The 21,180-nt window shown below is 48.6% G+C and overlaps 1 protein-coding gene across 5 annotated transcripts in view; it reads left to right on the top strand.

The window, feature by feature from the left end:
- ZNF512B (zinc finger protein 512B) overlaps positions 1–20,282 on the top strand; it is an 81,007-nt gene extending 60,725 nt beyond the window's left edge. For 4 of the 5 annotated variants that reach the window (XM_042858482.2, XM_042858480.2, XM_042858483.2 and 1 more), the window contains 2 exons: positions 1–238; positions 8,129–20,282. The exon at positions 1–238 is cut by the window's left edge and continues 36 nt beyond it. In XM_042858482.2, the coding sequence (XP_042714416.2) occupies positions 1–238; positions 8,129–8,223 (333 nt within the window). In that variant the 3' untranslated portion in view covers positions 8,224–20,282. The other variant, XM_042858481.2, reaches the window with a different exon arrangement.
- The last annotated feature ends 898 nt before the right edge of the window (positions 20,283–21,180 follow it).

The raw sequence follows: 21,180 nt of genomic DNA on the forward strand, positions 1-21,180 counted from the left end.
AAAAAGAACAGGGACCAGATTTCCTCCAGCCAGGAGGAGAAAAAGAAAAGCACAACTGGGAAGAAAAGGGGGAGGAAACCCAAGGAAAGGCCCCCAGAAACGTCTCCGAAAGGCAAAGAGAGCTCGGCAGCAAAGACTAATCATAAGAAAGCCACAGAGCCCTGGGAAGGATCCAACTGCAGCCCCGAAGGGAGAGAGAGAGGCACCAAGCTACCCACCAACAGGAAAGGGGGAGCCAGTAAGATGCCTGAGAAATAAGGGGTTCAGAGACTCTCTGAGGATTAGTTTACAGGCCAGGGTAACGGGGTGGGGCCCCTCCCGGTTTTCTCTCCCCCGCCCCCTGCTCATCCGTTTGTTTTTTTTTAAAAAAAAAACAACAACAAAAAACCACTTTAAAATCATGGACCTTGTTTCACACTGGAAAAAAAGAAAAGACTGCGACCCTCCATCCGTCACTCCCGTGCACACGCCCGTACCCCTCGACTCCCCTCCACACACACGCGTGTGCACTTGTGCATACACACGGGCTGCACAGCTCTTCCACTGACGGGTCACGTAATGCAGCCAAACCCCTGCAAAGCGGGGACCCCCCTGCTGACCGTTCCCTTCAAATTCTGTGCGCTGAACTGGTGATGCTTGAGCAAGAGGAAAGTGCAATAGAGGCGGGGCGTAAAGGCTTTTTATTTGGGATTGCTTGTCGGATTACCGTGCCAGCATAGGAACCTGATTGGTTTCTTTTTGGGTGGGGCAGGGGAGGGAGGAAAATGATCTTTTAGACACCGTCTGTACCACGCCCACAAACGGTGCAACAGCCTGTGGCTTATTAGTTGTGATGACCTAAGGGCGGAGTTGAAGAGGTGTCTCCAGTGACTAGGCTTCGCCTACCCGTTGCAGTGGCTGGTGAGGCTTAGAAAATGCCAGTCCCGAAGCCAGATGCAGAACATGGTTATAGCCAGAATCCAAAGCATAGCGCCCTTAGGAAAGATTTTGGGTTTGTAAGGCAAGCTGGTGCCCCGTGGTACCCACAGTTAGTCCACTTGGTTTCTATGAATGATGCTCGTACTGTAGCTCGGAAGCCCGCCTGTCGATTTCAAAAGATGTCGTGGGTCCGAGCATTTAACCCGTGGTCTGTTGGTTTCATGGCCTGGCCAGTGTATTGGGCGTGGTTTCTTCTCCGCCGTCAGGGTAAGCAGGTGTGGTGACCATACGTAGCGGTGCGTTCGCCGTAGCACAAGGAGTTTGTCTGTTTTGGCCGTTGTCGTTCACAAGCAGCAAAGAATGCTCAGAGAGGCCAGAAACATGCCTGTGGGGCATGAGAAAAAGATCATGACTGTCACTTGTGACTCCAGCGAAAGTCCACTGGAGCAGCAGGTTCTCAGCACCTTTGGAAATCAGGCTTAATGAAACCAGTCCCAAGGAAGAGTTTTTTATTGGGGCGGGGGGGGGGATTTGTTTTATTTTTTTAACTGAAGGCTGGGCAGTTGCAAAATTATCTGAGCTCCATTGCCAGATTGAAGGGGAGAAAAACCCTCTGGATTTTGAGAGAACTTTTCCAGACTTTTTTTAAAAATGTACATCAATATCAAATACTGTATCAAATTGATACTGAGCTATTGGTACAAATAGCCCATTAGCAACAGAGCTGGGTGACTGCTGCAGAAAATCTGCATGGACATTTCTTTGAATTCCCCCTTTCTGTGCTCGCTTTCTGCTGGCAGGAATGTTCACCACAAGAGCAAACGCTGTGGAGGATTGGCAGAGACTTTCAAATTCGTGATGATGAGCCATCACCCCGGACAGCTGATTCTAAGAGTGAGGCTCATTCAGTCAGGGGTCAGAAACAAATCACGTGACCTATCTGTCCAATCCAGTCCGCTCCACTTTTGAATATTGAATACTCGCAAAGACCTCAGAGGGTGAAGAACTTCCGATAATGAATCCATCTGAGAACATTGCAAGATGTTCACGGACAGAGAAAGAGGCAAAATTCATCCAAGTGCTCTATGAATTAGTCACCCAGTTCTCTTCGCTAGGTCAATGAGATCTCTCCAGCCTGAATTTGGTGCACTGCATTGGCACCAAGTGACAATCACAGGTCATGCTTTATAGTCACACCTCCGTAGCTTGATGGATGCACTCCTCTCTTGACTTGTTCTTAGCGCCCTCCCTTTGGGAGGAACATGCCGTGGCCCAGGGGAGCAGCCTCTGATCCCCTGAAACTCATACTGACCTCAGTTCATCTTCCCAATTTGTCATTCCTGGGAGTCCCTTTTAAACAACCGCACTTGTTTTGCGTTCGTATTTCTCTGAGCTGAAATTCTTAGAACACCTCGCTCTGGGCTGGAGGAGAAACTTCCCCAGACCAAAGTCCATCGGCTTCTAGACAAAAACCAGGCTACCTCGCTCCTTGATAAATACATGGGGCTCGCTGCAGTTCATATCACAAGGAGGCTTACCAGAGCATTTTTGTAACACGTTTTTCACTTGCCAGTGGAACAAAACCCAAGGAGCTTTTCCCTCATTTGTTCCAAATTGGGGATTTTGGAAGGTTACGTTCAGGGGGAAGAAATTCTGCTTATTTAGTCAATTAAAACCTTGACCTTCACTTTGCTTCACTGCATTTCACAGCCTGTCCTCCATCCCCTCAATTCTTAGTATTTTTTTCATGCTCTGAAGAGCCATTCAGTAATAATTAATGTCCTTCTCCAGTGACACATTATTACTGCCTCAGAGATAGAGCTGTCTACTCCTGATGTCAAGTCAACTCCTCTGGGGAATCCTTGCTTAAGTGCCCACCATATATCCTGACAGCTGAAGTAAAACGTGTGCATTTCCCCTGGTAGCACTAAGGAAGTGTGGCTAAAGCCTCCGCTACTTGCCCCTGAAAATTGTGGCCTAAAGATTGCTCGGGATAAAATCCCTCCCTTGCATTTGGCCATTGTTTACGGAACACTGCTAGGCCGCATTTTAAAGCAATTAGTGAACAAATTTAATTAGACGGCACATCTGGTCCTGTTTGCCTTTTGGGCGTCATCTGTTCTGTTGTTTATCTTGTTGTCAGTAGCGCAAAGTACAGACCTTATCCCCCAGAGGAAGAGGATGCTTCTTAGTAGCCAAAAGGCCAGCGACTTCCTAGCTTTTGCAACAGGATAAACTGGAGCTAACTTTCCTCGCAACTTTCCAGAGCATTGCAAAGAAAGTAGGAAAAAGACGACCAGGTGCAATTTTGCAGTCATTTTGGTGATATTCTAGCCAGACAGAGCTCAACGGTAGGGCTGCCTGTTTCTAATGGAGTCATCAAAGCAGTAATTACCAGAAAGCCATTTGCATTGAGGGTTATTATTCCCAGGGTGGCGAAACACTGTTAAGCTGTATCCCGCCGATGCTCCAGGGAGGGGCCATCCTGCCATTGTTCCAGGCTAATATTGCCACTTGCTAAAAGCATTCTGCCGTTCCCTCGCAGGAACGGAACGCAGCGCGAGAAGGGATGTGAGAAGTAACGGGGCCTCGGATTTTCAAAAACAGCACATCCAGTCATGCTCCTAGATCTGTACGTAGGCTCCTAAATCAAGTGACCTGATTTCTCAGTCGTGCTGAGCACCCAGCTCCCGTTGACGTCAGGGAACGCTGCTGGACGCTCAGCACTTTTGAGAAATCGGGTCACTTTATCTCGGAGCCTAAATCGACTTTAGAAGCTTGATTTCAGGCGCCTGCTGTTCATGATCTCAGTGAGAACTGTTTGAATAGTTACAGATTAACACCAGCTGGAAGATGTTTAGATGTTCAGATAAGGATCCTGGCACGGCAGAAAGCATGGCTGAAAGGAACAGAGGAAAGGCTGGGAAAAGACGCGAGGAGAACCCCTGCTGCATCGTGGCATGTACAGTACAAATAGCAAGATTACACTGAAACGCAATTGGTATTGTGTAGGCCCAGGCCTTGAAAAACGTGGGTCCCAAAGCACACTTGCTGCACCCTCAAACTCTGCAGATCTGATTGTGCACATTGGCTGTCACACAGCACGACTGCATGTCTTGTGCACGCTTCAGTACACATGCTTTTGCTGGGGCACGCACAGCTACCTCCTTTAAAGAACTGAACCCCTAGGCCCAAAATCTTCCCCTCACCCCAAGTAAATGGGCCAGGCGCCGGAGACTCTGCAAGGAGGAGTCCTCTCCTCATGGCACCAGAGCAGCTACTCAAGGCTAACGGTGCCTAGCTCCAAATCCACCGTGTCCTGCTCTCCAAGGAGACCTCACCGATCTGGGCTGTGCAACATGTGTGGGGTTCCAGCGGCTGGGCTTCCCTTTGCACGCGGAAGAGGCAGGCCTGGCTCCTTAGCACTGGAAACACCCTGACCTTTATTTTCAGTGACCGTCGCACATTCTTCATGAATAGAATTGCAGGAGGACACTTCCGTTTTGTGACGTCCCAGATTTACAAACAAAAGCAGCTTTGTCAGATACTCTCAACACGAGGGGACATGCCAGCGCCACTTCGGGGGTCTCGCACAGCTCTGTGCAATTCAAACTGGGATCTTCTGGATAGCCACTGACTAGGGGGCTCCTCTTATATAGTTCAGTACATTCTCTCCTGAGGCCTTTCTCGAGTGTGGAATGGGTTGTGATCAGACAGGGGGCATTGCAGTTGTTTATATCTATTACATGAGCGTGTCTGAAATGGGCCTGAGCCACAGAATCTGGATCTGAAGCCAGGTCTCCAAGACTTCTGTATCTGGGAGTACTTGGATCTGGGGGTTCCATTTGGTCTGTTAGAGAGAGAGTTAAAGAGGGAAATTTAGAGCTGGGTTCCAATTGGGAACTTTCCAAAAGTTTGGGGGCTGTTTGGATCTAAGTTTTGGCTTCTGGCCCATTTCTGATTGCGCAGTATCTGCTGACATACATCCACCCCAGCTGGGTGAGCGTCACCCAGCTAAGGCCTGAAAACGTATCTCAGCACTAGTCTCAGTGACAGCTGATGCGGGGGTTCTCCTTAAGCTCAAATGGTAGAGCAGCTGCTGCTGCTTTTAGATGTCACATTCCTCGGTTCAAGTCCCAAAAGGGATGGATTCCACTCAGTGGCAACCAGTTTGTGGTTCAGTCCTGCTGGTGGCACGTTGTCTGATGCTGGTTTGTGTGTGAACAGCAGTGGGCCAGGTTCACGCTGCTGGGGGACAGCTGTGTGCTTGTGTGCTCGATCCCGGGCCTTGTCCTCTGTTGCTGGGGGCTTGAAAAGTGACACGAGTCTGTGTTGATAGTGGAGCTTCTCCCTTAACTGAAGTGGTTGAGTGGCTTCCCTGGGCTCTGTGCGTCTCCAGTTCAGCTCCCCATGGAGCACCAGTTGCCTCCCCCAGGGGTTAGCACATGGGCCGGGATTTGAGAGTTCAAACGTGCACAGAGATGGCTTGAATCAGACAGGAGTTGATAGCATCTCAGTAAGGGCAGAGCAGGGGGACATCCGAAGGCAGAATGGACCTGTTGGAGGTGATGTTTATCAGTACTACACAGCTCTCTCTACCCCATGCAGCTGGCCAGTTCGGGGTGGAGTCCTGGGCCGGCCCTTTGGGGCACCCCGAGGGGTAAAAGGTGAGAACAGTCCTTCTTCTTCGAGTGCTTGCTCATGTCGATTCCATTCTAGGTGTGTGCGCACCCAGGGGCACAGTTGTCAGCATTTTTTGCCTTAGCGGTATCCATAGGGCCAGCCCCTGGAGTGCCGTGCTCATGCGCTGGTATATGAGATGCTGCCAGCCCTACGCTCTCTCCCTTCCTTCTTGCTGCCATGGCGGTGGGTCAGAGCGCCTTCCTCTTGCCTCGCAAGTGGACAGTGGTTTTTCCTAGTACCTACTTGGTCTATAGTTTTTACAGTAGTTTCATACCAGGCAGTCTTCTTCCCGAAACCTCCTAAATCAGATGAGGAGTGAGATTACACTCGCTGGACGTCAGGAGGGCGCTGGCTTTCTCCATGGAACAGACTAAGCCATTATGTAAATCAATGCAGCTCTTCGTCGCGGTGGCAGACAGGATGAAAGGCCTTCCTGTGTCCATTCCAAGAATCTCATCTTGAATCACTGCCTGCCTCAGGTTGTGCTATGAACAGGCGAAAGTGCCACCGTCAGCCATTGTACCTGCCCGTTCAACCAGGGTGCAAGCCTCGTCGGCAGCCTTCCTGGCCCAGGTGCCGACTCAAGATATCTGCAGGGCCACTACCTGGTCGTCCAGCCACACGTTCACGTCCCATTACGCACTGACCCAGCAAGCCTGGGACGATGCTGGCTTCGGCAGAGCAGTATTGCAAGCTGCACGACTGTGAACTCCAAGCCTTCATGGATACGGCTTGTGAGTCACCTAGAATGGAATCGACCTGAGAAAGCACTCGAAAAAGAAGAAATGGTTATCTGCCTTTCGTAACTGGTGTTCTTCGAGATGTGTTGCTCATGCCCATTCCAATACCTGCCCTCCTGCCCCTCTGTCGGAGTTGCCGGCAAGAAGGAACTGAGAGGTCGTAGGGCCGGCAGTGCCTCATATACCAGCACATGAGTGCGGCCCTCCAGAGGGCGCCAAAGCCTGCCCTACGGATACCGCTACGGCAAAAAATTCTGCCAACAGTGCACATGAGTGCACACACACTGAGAATGGAATGGACATGAGCAACACCTCTCAAAGAACAACAGTCGTGAAAGGTGGGTAACCGTGTTTAAGTCCCTTCCCTGAGCTCAAGGCCTGCAGTTCTGTGTGCAACCCCTGCAGACCACACAGCTGAGGGCGAGAAAAGCTCCCCACCCCCATCCACCTGCTGCACACCTGTGTGCAGGCCAGGCAATAACAGACCCCTCGGAAGAGACTACAGCGCATTCAGGATCCCGGTTGGGAGGGCGTCTTTCCTGTTCACCTTTTCCACAAATCTGCCCCACCAGCGGCCTGCTTTTCAGGGTTGCTGATCGCATGGCAGTTACTGGGACCCGCAGCTGCCCAGCCCGTCTGAGAAGCAGCCTGTTGATCGGTACTAGAAAACCCATCAGTTATGCAGCACAGCGGAGTGCATGGGTCAGTTTGTACCCACACACCGGGGCTAGTTTCCATGCTGCCATTAAATAGTATTTGTTTTACAGTAGCCACCAGATGCCTCCGTCTGGATCAGGAGCCCAATCGGGATCAGGGCCCCTCTGCACCAGACGTATAGGAAGGCACAGCCCTTGCCCTGATCGGAGCCCCATTGCACTTGTCATGTGCAAAGCACATAGGACCCCGTCCTGAAGCGCTTACATTAGAGCTGCACAAAGAGGGTTTCATGTGAAGCCCAAATCCATGGTGCACGCGTGAGCATTGCCTTCCTCGTGAGCCTTACAGGCTAGCTGCAAGCAAGTGGGATGTGTGCAAAGATTGGGGTCTGGAGGACCCGGTGCTCCGACTCTGTGGGGTTCTGTGGTGTGAACCCAGTTCCGAGCACTCATCAATGTTAAATGTCCCGCCAATGTTGATGATACTGGTGTGTGTGTGTTAGTTCATATCTAGGACCAACTAGAGCGGAATTCTGGGGTTACCCCGTGTATGGAAGAATAGCAAGACAGCCTCTAGTTCATTTCATTCCTGGTCACAGCTGCGTAGATTACAGTCGGTGGCCTTTGACCTCCATCATCTCTATCCAAAAATCTCATGGGTTACATTCAGGCTGCCTGATCCAACCACTTGAGGCACCATCTGCCCACCCTTTAAAAAAAATCTTATTAATCTGCCTTCCCAAGCCAGGACACTTTCATTTACCCTTCTCTTTATTATGCTGCAGTTTCACCACTAGTCATGAGAAAGGAAAGGAGAGTCCCAAATATTTCCTGTCCCAGGTGTGGGAAGGCTGTGGCTGTAGAGAATGGAAAGGCTACAAAGCAGTGGTGTGTCTTCAGCCCACCAGTGGGGAAGGTGTATAGTAAACAGATTGCTGACGTCCTCGATTCCCTTCCTTTTAAATTCTGCTTCCCAAGAGGAATGCAGTTTAGGAATAATTTCCCAGGCCTCGCTCCAACTTGCAGAATGCCTAAGCAGCTGCAGCTCTATTCTTCTCAGCAGAGCAACCAGTGTTGAGACTTGCCTTAAAAATAGCTTTTCATTGCCCTTCATCCTTTCTGTTTTCACAGCACAAACAGCTGCAGAGCAAAGGAAACAGCCCGAAATGCACATCAGTAAAATGAATGTGAGCGCAAGATTCAGTGCAGAGTTTCAAATGTGTTAGGTGTGTGCACCTGAATGTCTAATTTGCATGCACTATTACTGCAGTTGTGTGCACACACTGGGTATCTGCACGTGCAAATTCACCTGATGGGCTACTTGTGCACACAGTTTCCATGATTGCACCTGCAGCAGCAGTCATTGTGCATGCAAGTTAGGCACACATTTGCACACTGGGACATGTAACCTCCAGAGTCATCAATACACTGGGGAGAAGAATATCAGAAATTTCTGGAGAAGAAAAAGACCAACTGGCCCAACATGGCAGCCATGTTAACTTTTCTCGTACTGCCCCGGTCTCAAGCCTTTCCATTCCTTTTCTCTCTCCGGAAGCAAAGCTTGGCATCTCTTGAGCTCATTTCTGCTATCGCTGCTGTTCCCCACAGTTTGCTCTATGTGTTCGTCACACCCGTGTCTGATAGTCCTGCCAGGGTTCCACATATACTCCTAGTTTCCCACTTTCTAGATTCTTGGTAATGAACTGAAGCCCGATGGCCAAGAATTCCCAGGACTGCCCTTCCCCCGGACGCAAGGATAGCCAAGCACGAGGCCTCTGATCTGACTGATCGTTTAATGGTCAGTGACATATTTTTCATAGTAGTTCGTTCCCTTCTTTCACTTTCCATTTCTGTTCGGTGCTGACTCTCGCTCTCTCTCTCTCTCTCTCTCTTCCAATGTTCAGCTCTGGCCAAGGAGGGCTGGAGAGAATTTCCTCCAGAGCCCGGCAGTGTCATTCAGTGCATGGGAGCTTTCTGTAGAGCAACGTGAGGCGTATGTGCCCTGCCCTACTCAGTTCTCAGGGACCTAAGTGCGGTGCCAGTGCCTGGCCACCGTGCTTGGACTGCCCAACCAGTGAAATCTCCATCTGTCCATCTTAGGCATGTCTAATGCCTTAGTATCCGGGTACCAATGTCACTGGTGGCTGGAGACCAAAGGCCATGTGCTGGCCCCTGCGACAGCCCTTTTGCACTGCTCTGACCTGGCAAAGGGACCATAAAACTGCCCTAACTGGGCAACTTGGGATTGCCCGGATATGGGGGAATCTCTGGGTGGTAGAGTCCAGCATAGTCCCCCTAGCAGATCCCCTGCCTCAGTTCCTACGCTGAGCAAAGCTTGGCCGGATCCAGGGATTGGGGCCCAAACGTTGCAAGTGCAATTAGCTCCTTGCTGGTAGCCAAAAGCCAGGAAATATATTCCTAAGTCATTTTATAGTTGCTATTGGTAGCTTCAGTGACTGCTAGAAAACATCTGGCCCTTCTGCGTGCATGTGGGGCTGTGTGAGTATTACACACCGGACTCTGTGTCTCATCAAGGTCTGATCTGTTCTTGCTCGGCAAGCACTACGCCGATCGACTGCAAGGGGAGCTTTTCCTAACTAAAGACGTGCCAGACTGGAATCTCCAGTGGGAGCTCAGGTCAGTGTGGGGGTGGTAGTTCAGAAACAACCAGAAGAAAAACATTCTCCGTAGCACTGCAGTCAAACCCATTAAATAGAGAGGTAGAGATCCCCAGCTGGTGGAAATCGGTGTAGTTCCGTTGTTGTGAACAGCTGCACTGATCTACGCCAGGAAGATCGCAGTAGCACTTATTCTATGTACAGTTAGATACCAGGGTTACTACAAGATCCCTCATACGGGGAATGTGCGCGTAATGGCGTCCACTGTGTGCAGAGTGGGTTTGTTTGGGTGTTGCTCGTTTCAGATTGTTTTGTGTGTGTGTTTCTGTTTTACGGCACTTTGATACACATATGGAGCCGGTAATCTGTGCATTTGCCTATCCGAACTGGGTGACTGTGTCCACAAACGGCTGCTGGTGTGTGCAATTACCTGTGCATGTGTATGAACTCGTGTGTTCCCAGTGGTAGATAGATTTTGTGTGCACGCACCAGCGCACACATGACCTAAGCCACATTGTTTGAAAAACAACAAAGAGTCTGGTGGCACCTTAAAGACTAACAGATTTATTTGGGCATAAGCATAAATCTGTTAGTCTTTAAGGTGCCACCAGACTCTTTGTTGTTTTTGTAGATACAGACTAACACGGCTACCCCCTGATACTTGACATTGTTTGAAAAGTTTGCCTCCAAGTCCACATTGTCTCCCTGTGGGAGTAAAACATAGAATAGAATATCAGGGTTGGAAGGGACCTCAGGAGATCATCTAGTCCAGCCCCCTGCTCAAAGCAGGACCAATCCCCAGACAGATTTTTACCCCAGTTCCCTAAATGGCCCCCTCAAGGATTGAACTCACAACCCTGGGTTTAGCAGGCCAATGCTCAAACCACTGAGCTATCCCTCCCCCAACATTTGGATGGCAATTTTGGCCTTGATGCTCATTACCACCAAGGCCCCTTTACCCCTCGCTGGCAGTGTAAAAAGGGGCCGTTAGTGCAAATGACATCAGGCCCTTTGAGATCAGCAACCCCCTATGATCCGAGGTGCTGCCTGCAGCTCCAGGTTCGGTTAGCTCCAGGTTGGTAGCAATGCCAGCAGGGCGTTGGCCACTTCTCCAGATACCGCAGCTTTGCAGCACATCTATTTAAAACCAGGAAGCTTTTGAAATTGACATTTTAGCCCAGATTCTGCCCTCTGAGAGACGCAGGCAACTCCTACTCACTGAATCTTGCCACATAAACCTTTGTGACGTGCCTTTTGACTGGTTTTGCTCCTTTGCTGCTTCCGTTAAAACTCGCGTGTTAACTGCAAAAGCCGTTTTTAAAATATTATCTTTACCTCACGACTTGGTAATAATCAAAGGCTGAAACACTTATCGCAGAGCTCGGGGGGGTTGGGGGGAGGAGAGGGGCGTTGCGTCCTTTCTATTTATCAGTCATTTCTATATTTCATGTGCAGTTTCCATGCAGAAGAAACAGCGGCAGGGTGTCATTGTGACCTTTATCTTCACGAGCAAGGGGAGTGACAGCTTGTACCTGTTCTGTAGCTATGATTAGTTCATGGAAAGAGTTCTAGACAGAGAGGTCAGGAACTGGAAATAGCCCAAACAAAGGTCCAGATCCTCAACTGATGTCAATGCCTGGAGAGCCATTGAAGTCAATGTCAGTATACGCTGGCTGAAGATCTGAACCACAGTTCTGTTCGGAGTTCTTTGGGGGTCCTCTCTCCTCTCCCCTCCTTCCCGCTCCCAGGGCCTTGATTAAAGAGCTCCCATCTCTCCTCTGAGCGGGAGTCAGCTGATGCCCACAAACTGTATTGGGGGTGCATTTTCCCAGTTAGATGCTGCCGTCCTTTGTGTCTTGCCCATCTGCTGGGAGTTGGCCTCAGAAACTTGCCATAGATCAGTCAGTCCAGGAGCAGCCAGAAAACAGGAAAAATCAGTTATAACACTGAGGGCCAGAACCTCAGCTGGTGTACATGGACCTACCTCCATTAGCTTCAAAGGAGCTGCACTGATTTACCCCCGCTGAGGATCTAGCCCTGTGTCATTGGCAGTTGCATTGCAGGGAAGGGAGTGGAGACCCTGTTAGGCTAACTATAAAACTTGGCCAGGAGAGGAGGATATTCTAATTCTGAGAGTCAGTGTGGCCAAGTGGGTAGTGCACTGAACTGAGACTTGGGAGAGCTGGAGCTCTAGGCCTGGCTTTGCTGCTGGGTGGCACTTGGGCCAGTTATGTCCCTGCTCTGTGCCTCAGTTTCCCCATCTGTTAAAGGGGGATGATGGTACTGACTCCTTTTGTAAAGTGCTTTGAGATCTACAGATGAAAAGAGCTAGTTCTAATAGGAGTTCTGACTGTAGCTTTTATCACTGCTGTTTTTTCAGAGCTTCACTGACTGCAATAGATTATGTGAATTTTGATATTTACCATCCTGGTGTATGTGTCTTTGTCATCTGTGAAATTTCCAATTGCTAGTTGTGACTAGTGGGACCATATTTTATACCCTTATTATACTCTTTATTGTCATAAATACTGGACTCTCTGGTGGTAAGGTTTTCCATCAGGGTTCGAGTTTGGGATTTAAATCTCGTTGAGCCTTTAATTGAGCAGAAAGTTTTTAAAGTTGGTTGCGAGAGGGTTGGTTTATTGTTCTTGCTGGGGGTGTTTTTTCCCCAGGGCTGAAGTCTGCGTTGGTCCCTCCACCGTCTTGGTTTCATTCTCAGCGAGGAAGTGTTTTATTGTTGGAAGAAGTTCAGAAAGTAGCTGGAAGAACATACTGTAAACATGGAGCGAATATATAAATCTGGATCCCATCCTGCTTCTGTTGAAGCCGATGGGAGCACTGCCATTGGCTTTACTGGGATGCGGAAAATCATGTCCAGGTTCCACTCATTAAAAGTCAATTCTCATGAAAAAGGAAACATATGGGGGCTTGTTCTGCAGCAAGGGGGGCCCCATGGATTTCAAAGGGAGGGTCATTCATGGAGTCACTCAGGGTTAGCAATGACTCTGGACTATATTATTCCTCTTGCAGCCAATCATGGTTGGCCATGTATCAACAGAAACAGTGGCATCGCTTGCATCAGGGTTTTAACTGCTTTTCTGCTTGGTTCTGCTAGATCATCAGCTGGACCTCGCTTCCAGGATTGCTGTATCTGTCCTGGATGCACAGGGCAACGCTGGCATATGTACTGCCTTCACGGCCCTGATATATTAGAGTCCGATCCAGTTCCATTGAAGTTAATGGATGTTAGATCCTGTCCTCAGCCAGCATGGAAGCTGGGGGGAAAAAACCACTTCTTAGAAACTTTGGTTTCAATGGGAGCTCGGTGCCTAAATATCTTTGAGGTTCTGAGCCATCTCCCCCCATTATCTGCCCTCTGGAATCATGCCTGTTTATAACAGCACAGGTGTTATAACAGCACAGTGAGCGTGGCCTGGTACTTTAGAGTGGGAACGGCTAGGGCTCTTTGAGACGTCCCATCGGATTCAGGTACTAAAATCCTAATACCTGAATCCCTACCCGAGTAGGGCCCTACCAAATTCACGGCCATGAAAAACACGTCACGGACCATGAAAGCTGGTCTCCCCCATTGAAATCTGGCTGTAGCAGGGGAGAGCAGATTTCACGGCGCTGAGTGACTGGGAGCCCAGCTCTGAAGGCAGCGCTGACATCAGCAGCAGCACAGAAGTGAGGGTGGCCGGGTATGGTATTGACACCCTTACTTCTGTGCTGCTGCTGGAGGCAGCGCTGCCTTCAGAGCTGGGCTCCCAGTCAGTAGCTGCCGTTCTCCACCCAAGTCTGTTTCAAGGCCCTCCTTCCCCTAGGCTGGGTCAGGGACCTGCCCTAAGTGCTGGTCTCTTTCAGGCTATGAAATCCAAATGCCGTCACAGCTCCGGGCAGTGCCGGTAGCCGGGTGTGCATCTGCGTGGGTCAGGCTAAGCATTGTGGCTATTGCTCGGAATGAGACTGAGCCGAACTGGGGGATGGGGACGGGGTGATGGTGGGAACCTCTAGCCAGAATGCGAGGAAGGGGTAGGGACGTGTTGTTTATTTCCTGGCGCCGTCCCTCCCACCCCCCCACCAGTCTTCACCAGGGAGCTGGCCAAATAACCCAGCCTGGCGTCAGACAGGTGGTGCTGATGTCCATGACACGTGCTTCCCTCCACATTCTCTCTAGTCTTGATGATAAGATGCTGAAAGGCTGTTTGAGCCGTTTGCTTTCAGTCACTCGTGGACGTGAGGATGTGCAATGGCTCCCGCTCCTGGGAAGGCCAGTTCTATAGCCAGCCTCGAGAGCAATCATGAATTCTCATTAAGCAGCAGCGGGGCCACCTGACAATTCCTCCCCCAACACAGGCTAAGCCAATACATGCCCCCCCCCCAGGAAGCGTTTCTGATCATGGTGGGGAATAGCGCCTTTAGGGACAGCCTGCAAACCTGTTCTTTCTTGCTAGGTCATTTCTCCTTTAGGCTTCTCAGATGAGAAACCCCAACCTTGGATACTCAAAAATGGGCTTAGGTGAGTGAGAAATGCGGAGGGATGTAAAAAGCTAGATACAAGCCCAAAATGTAAGGCTCAAAGCCAGACTTCCCCAAAGCTGGGGTGTGTTTGGATCCAGGGGGTTGGTTTGGTTCTTGCTATCTTCAGCAGCAGAAAAATGGTAGCAAGGCAGAGTAAAAGCCATCTTGACTCAATATGGTAAGGAACCAGCAGAACTCGGTTAAGGATTCAAACCGGTATGCAGCCCTCTCTGAACCCAGCAGCCAGTTACACCTTCCAGCCTGGAGCCATTACAGCAGCAGAACGGGAAGCAGAGAGAGAGAGGGAGTTATTTTCTTAGCACATCATGGAAAAGAATAAAGTTCAGTATCTGAGGCCCAAGAGGCGTCGAGTCAAGTTCACTTCTTCCCTGGACACGGCAGGGAGCGGGGCAGTCATCCGCATTGCTTGTTATCATAGCACCTTCATTGCAGAAACTTGCATTGTCTGCAGTTGTGACGCTTCTTTTAAAGTCATGAAATTCACCGTTTTTCTGGGATAGTCAGAAAAGCCACCCAGATCCGGCTCCTTTCGAGCCCTTTTCATTCTTTGCTGGAATTGCACAACTCTCAGGCGTTTAAAGAAAAATGGCTAATTTATTTGCAGTGCCAAGGAGGCAGATACCGGTCAGTTTCACTCGTGTAAGTCCTGAGTGGCTGTGAGCAGGAATTCGCCCCAAGAGTTTGATGAACTGCAGGAGTAGATTTTAAGTGGGGGAAACATTCAAAGGACTTTTTTTAATCACCTGAAAAATACACCTCTACCCCGATATAACACGAATTCGGATATAACGCGGTAAAGCAGCGCTCCGGGGGGCGGGGCTGTGCACTCCAGCGGATCAAAGCAAGTTCGCTATAACGCGGTTTCACCTATAACGCGGTAAGATTTTTTGGCGTTATATCGGGATAGAGGTGTAATAACTGCATAATAAATCTTTATTTAAGAAAATATTATCGTCCATGGCTCACGTTTTCAACAGGCACCCGAGCAGACGTCTTACTACCAGATTTGCGCATTCAAATCTCCATTTGCACATGCAAATCTCCATTTGCTTGCATAATTGCAGCCAGTTAAATAGACAACTAAAGTTTGTGGAGGCCAGCTGAAAATTTGAGCCTATTTCTTTCCATCCAGCACAGCCCTCCCCATATGTAGGTATCCCTAGAAAACAATCGACAGGGTATGAAATAAGTAAGGACCGCATTTTCAGAATTTGGCCCCCACAGTATTGGTGAACTGGTGGGAGCATCCATTTGTGCATTCAAATGAGGTAAATGCACTGCACGGATGACTGACTAGATGCACAGGTACTCAGTCTGCATACATCCATAGGTGCACCGTTTTGTAGGCCACTTTTGAAATTGTGCCCCTCCATGTCAGTGCTGGATACACCAGTCCTAGTGTCTGGTGTTGTCGTTAGCTTCCTGTGGTTGTTACTTTAGCACTTTACTCTGCTGCAGGAAGGGGATCTGCTTGGAGCGAATAGCACTTCCAGGCTGGGGGATTAAGTTTAACATAGGTGGGGATTAAAATAACGTCAGATGCACCCCAAATTAAGATCAGGGCTTAGATGTAGAATGAGAGTTTCAATATAAAATAACCTGAAATTATTTCAGAGGCATGTTCTTTTGGCCAGTGTAAAAGGTAAAATACAGTATCCGTTTACTCTCTAATACCTCTTCTATCTGGAAACGGGACCAAATGCTGATCTCATTTACGTTGGCACAAATCTGAAGTAACTCCAGTTCCCTTTCAGTCTATGAGATTTACTCCAGATTTAGGCTGGTGCAGATCTGGCTTACCTCCCACCGGGGCAATGGGATGAATTCACTAGGACAGGTCCTAACCCCTACTCTGGCTTCTTTGTGCTGTACTAGTGTTGCAAAGAGTCTGTAAAGCTTCCATAAAAGGGCAGCTGCCGATTCCCCCAACATGGGGGAAATTCCTGGCTGGCAGAGAGTTGGCTTTACACATCTCTGTGCCAGCCCTAACTTGCCCCCTCTCATCTTCAGCTAAAGGAGGGCGTTCCAACAATGCCTACCAGTATAGCAGTTTTTGGACAGCTCTTACAAGCTGGTGCAAGTTAGAGCAAACTTGTGGCTGCTCTAAATTGTGCTGGGAACCAAATCAGCCCCAAGGATCAGGGGAGCACAAAGGTGGTATACAGCCCCTATACCTCCCCGCCTCCTTTGGGTTCTGCTCCAAGCACTGGACCCGAGAATGAGCTAATGGATCTTTTCCAACTCTGATGTCTTTGATCTGTTAGCTCTGTCTTTGGGCTCCTGGCTACCCAGGTACAAGAGGTGCAAAAAAGAACATCCAGACATTGCAAAAGGAAGCAGTGGTTTTATGTTGGAATTTCGGTTTTGCCAAAGAAAGCCTGCTTCCTCCACACGAGCACTGGACAAAAGGTTCTGCTCATTCACCTTGCCCTCCATTTAAAGGGACCTTTATATCGCCAACTTCAGAGCAGATCAAAAGGAAAAGTCAGCACATAACTAGAGAGCTGGAATGATTGTCACTGGACTCTGAGCTCTTACACAAACATAACTCCCCCCAAAGTTAACGGAAGTATTACGCATATAGAGGTTGTGGGAATGGGACCTTAGATGTGAGTCCCAGACAAGATGCCGAATGGCTAGCAGGCTGAGTTCTGGTCAGACATGCACAGGAAACCACGACCGACCTCGCAAAGGGCACCACAGTGAATGGCCTCTCCGGAGTTGATCCCAAATACACCGAGGGAGAGATTTGCCGAAGCATTCTGTGGGTTTTTTGCATCCCTTTTTTTAACCATTAACCTCACCAGGAGCAAGGTTCGATGATTGCTGGGTGCTTTTCAAAATCCAACCCTGACGTTTCACAAGCTGTAGGCGAGATCAGTCCATTTCGTATCACTTTAGGGAAATTCCTTCCAGAAACTCAACTGATCACGTTTTAATCTGATCTGTGTTTAATCCCCAATAAAACTGACACTCGTCAGGTTTTGTGGGTGTTCATAGGTTTTTCCTTCACAATAAGGCATGACACACACAACACCGTTGCAAGGCTCCCTCTTGCATTTTGATTTCTTCTTCAGGCCTCCGTGCTCAGCGGGTTTGACACATTTTGTTATGTTTTCTAACCCAGAATAGCTCTGTACATGGAGAGGCAAGAAACCCAGGATCTGGGTTAGAGCAATGGATGGCAAGCAAGGGCCCATTTCAGTAGGATTTGTGGAGACCTTACAAAAAAATCCAATAGCTTGGAACGTTGAAGATGAACAGGGCTTTCGCCCAAACTGAGGGAATTAAGCTGATCTCCAGTGCAAGTCAAGCTCTTGACATCTTTATTCCGCTTATTCTCCAAAGGAAACTGAGGCAGGGAAGCTGTGGCCATCCTAGAGGTGCATCTCAAAAGCCATGCTAGAAATACCTGTCTATCGCCTCTGGGCCAGGCCACGGAATAGCATGTTGTAATAGCTACATTGTTCTGAAAACAGAGTTGGGAGCAGGGGTTCGGAGGGAGACGGCCCCGATGCCTTTAGACGTTGCTGGAAATCTCCTGGCTTGCTCGTGTTGTGGGATGCTTGGTGGAGATTTTTGGATGGGCAGGGGTGGCTGGACTTTATAGGAAACCTGCCATTCAAAGGAAAATATTTGCCATCATTCAGGCTGGCAAGGGAATCCATGCATTGATCCCTCTGGATAGGGTGCTATCTCCCCCACGAAGCACCAGCCCCCTTTATTAATACTAGGTGGTGGCTAATCAGATGTTCTTTTCCTCCTCTTCCATTTCATTCCGCCCGTGTACCTGTATATATGAGACATGAGCCTACAACCATTTCAGGTTGGTTTAAAAGGAGGATGAGATCCCGGAGCCAAGCTCGTTTCTTTGACTTTATCAGTTCAGATCTAGTTGAGCTGGGTTAAGGGTTGATCAGTGATTCTGAAGGTCCTGGAACAGGCTGTGTTCGGGGGCCATACGTACCTCGGACTTTGGTTTTATTGTATACCCCATAGGCATAGGAATTGAATTGTTTACGGCCCAATTCTTCGCTCCCGACATGTAAAACCCATTGAAGCCAATGGGAGTTCTACAGGGAGAAGGGATTCATGACTGGGCCCACTGTTTCATCAGGCTATAGCTCTGGTGGTATTTGGGCTCATTTCTCACGCAGTCACATAAGCTGATGACATGTCTATCACTTACTCACGTGCTGGTCTGTGAGCCCTTTGCCCATGGTACCTCTCTTCTAAGGGTTTGGCCTGGCTTGGGCCGCCTAAGGAAATTAATCCAGGTGCAGACCACGGCCACTTCCTGCAGCTACCACCTGCCTCTTCTGTATTTTTGAATTAAGGAATTTGTCCCCTCTCCCCATTATGGATTGATTGTTGGGAGCTCCCTTGTCTCTGTGGGAAATGCTGGTTCCTAATCTGTGCAGGAAGTGTAGCATGTGACATTTGCGTCCGTGCGGTTCATTTGCAAATGGGGTATCCTCCGGGGCTGTAGCGCCTCTTATTCTAGCCTGTGCAATAACTACACCCTAAACACCTAAGCCATAGGGTCACCCCCAGGGAGACACCACAAAGCCTTTTGGCTCCATTATCGAAGCCAACCCTCATTGAACGAAACGGACGAATCTGGAGTTCGGACTCTCGACACCGAGCCCTTGCAAACCCCTTCTTCTAAAATGGCTTGGCATAAGCCGAGGAATTCAAACGCCATTTGTTCAGCAGCGCGGGCCGGCCCATTTGTGCTACGTGGTTCAGTAGACCCACTCCATTCAGCTTAAGCTGACGAAGGCCTGTTGCAAGCAAAGAAAGGGATAATAAGAAGGATCTGAAAAACCAAACTGATTGTGAATATCTAGCTAGTTTATAAATGCAGGAAGGTATTGCAACGGGGCAGCCGTGCTGAGCACCCATGTTTCAGGAGGGGCTGAAGGCGTCCCTACACGCTCTTTGGGTTATTGCTTTCTGTGCATAACACCATAATGGTTTAAATGAAGGCTTCCAAATGCCCGTTTAACTTAGATTTAATAAGGCAGCTATCGCATGGTAAGTAAATCCCAGAAACTTCTCGGGGTTTAATAACTGTGTTGTGGAGGAGAGTCTGTGACAGACTTTATTGTCTTCTTAAATCTAAATGAAGGGCCAGATTTTCAGAACTGCAATGACTCTGACTGCACACACAAATCAGGTAATGTCACCGATTCTTTTGCACACTGTCATGGTTACTGAATACACAAATTTTGCACACATTTTTGCACATGCAATAGTGCATCTCCAGTGGGTGAAAATCTGGCCCGAAATGTGTATCTGCAAATCATAAATTGAAGGGCTAACATTTCAAAAACAACATGATTCAATCCCACATACAAAGTGTGGCTGTACACTCGAGTTCCATAACCACACACTTCACAGCAAGCTGTGAAAATCTAGCCCAAACTGTTACCTGAAACACCAACTCCTGCCTTGATCTCAAATTTCCTCCTCCTTTCGGGGAACTCTGAAGTGAAAATGAGAGTGCAATGTATCAGGAAAACCTTTGTACGCAATGACAGCGAATATCACGGTTCAATACGGGGCGAAAATCAATCTCTGGTCAGATTCTTGTTACTGTAGTTCTACATGGTGACTGATTCCTGATTGGAGTCACCTCTGAGGACGATCCAGCCAAAATGGGCACAGGAATTCCTTTCATCCCAGTAGACTCGTGCACATCAACGCAAACTGCTTGGGATATTTTTTTTCTTTCCGTTCTCTTTGTGGCACCCATTCCATGACATGTCCGAATGTTTCTTGTCAATGCCAGTTATTAGTGCATAAGTGCATTTTGGAAAAAAAGATTTTCAATTTATCACTTGTAACCATATATATAAATATATAAATATATATATATATATATAAAAAAGTGTTTATTTGCAAAAAATTAAAAAAAATGTTTTAACAGTAAACTATCTTATAATAAACTCCCAATTTGTGACGATCTGTTCTTTTGTTAATCATAGACAAAGCCTCCACTTGAGAGTACTGTAATAAATAAATATTAACAGCGCCACTGAACACCTAGAAGGGATACATCTATGTACTGTATATATTAAAAAAGAAGCTGTATCAAATAAATGTTTATTGATTTTTTTTTTTTTTTTTTTGTAGTTTGGTGTGAGTGAGTTTGTTCACCGAAAGATCAGGGTTATCCTCCAATCAGCATCTTGTGTCCTCTCTCATTTGCCTTGAGTTCCTTGCAGGAACGTTCACTGGGTGCTGAAAAGGAACTCTCCCCCCAGCAGAGAAAATGATTGTTATTGGGATGAGGTGGTCTGGTTGGGAGTGACACTGAGCCCACTTCGCCTAAGGCATAGTACACTTGACAGGGACTCATGAGACCCCCTTCTGTTCCCACTCTGCCACTGGCTGGTAAGGTGACCTCAGACAAGTCACTTCACCGTGCAGTGTCTCAGTTTCCCCATCTGTAAAATGTGGACAGTGCTACTGACCGCCTGGAGATCTGCTGAGGCCGAGTGCTGTTATTATTAAGCCGTTGATTCTGCAAAAGTGTTGAGTAGCCTCGGCTCCAGCTATCGTCCCCCGGGCAGGCACACAAATTAAATCTCGATGTTTAAACAGTGGCTAGCTTTTTCTTTGGAATGTTCACCTGCTGGCCTCTCCTCCCAGCCTGACTCTCCCCACACTAGGAACTAGATTCCACACCAGCCAAGAGGGTAGGGCCTGGAGATGATGCATTCACTCTGCTAGTGGGCAGGCGCTATTTCCAACCCCACCCTGCCTCTGCAAGTCCACCCGAGGTAGGACAGCTTCCCCTTACCAGATCAGCTGGAGACGCCACCTGACCAGGCCACCTCCTCAGCTTGTTGCCTACTTTTGAGGAGTTCTGATCCCAGAAGGTCCTATGTTTCCCACCATTAGAAGCTTCATACGGGTTCTGTGTCTCTACTGGCTGGAGCGTTACTCATCTGTCTTGCGACGTAGGCTCAGCATGGTACTGGCGTGCCTGCAATACTGCCGGGGCAAAACAAGTTT

Source organism: Chrysemys picta, chromosome 13 (assembly GCF_011386835.1).
Source record: "Chrysemys picta bellii isolate R12L10 chromosome 13, ASM1138683v2, whole genome shotgun sequence".
NCBI classification, from domain to species: domain Eukaryota; kingdom Metazoa; phylum Chordata; order Testudines; family Emydidae; genus Chrysemys; species Chrysemys picta.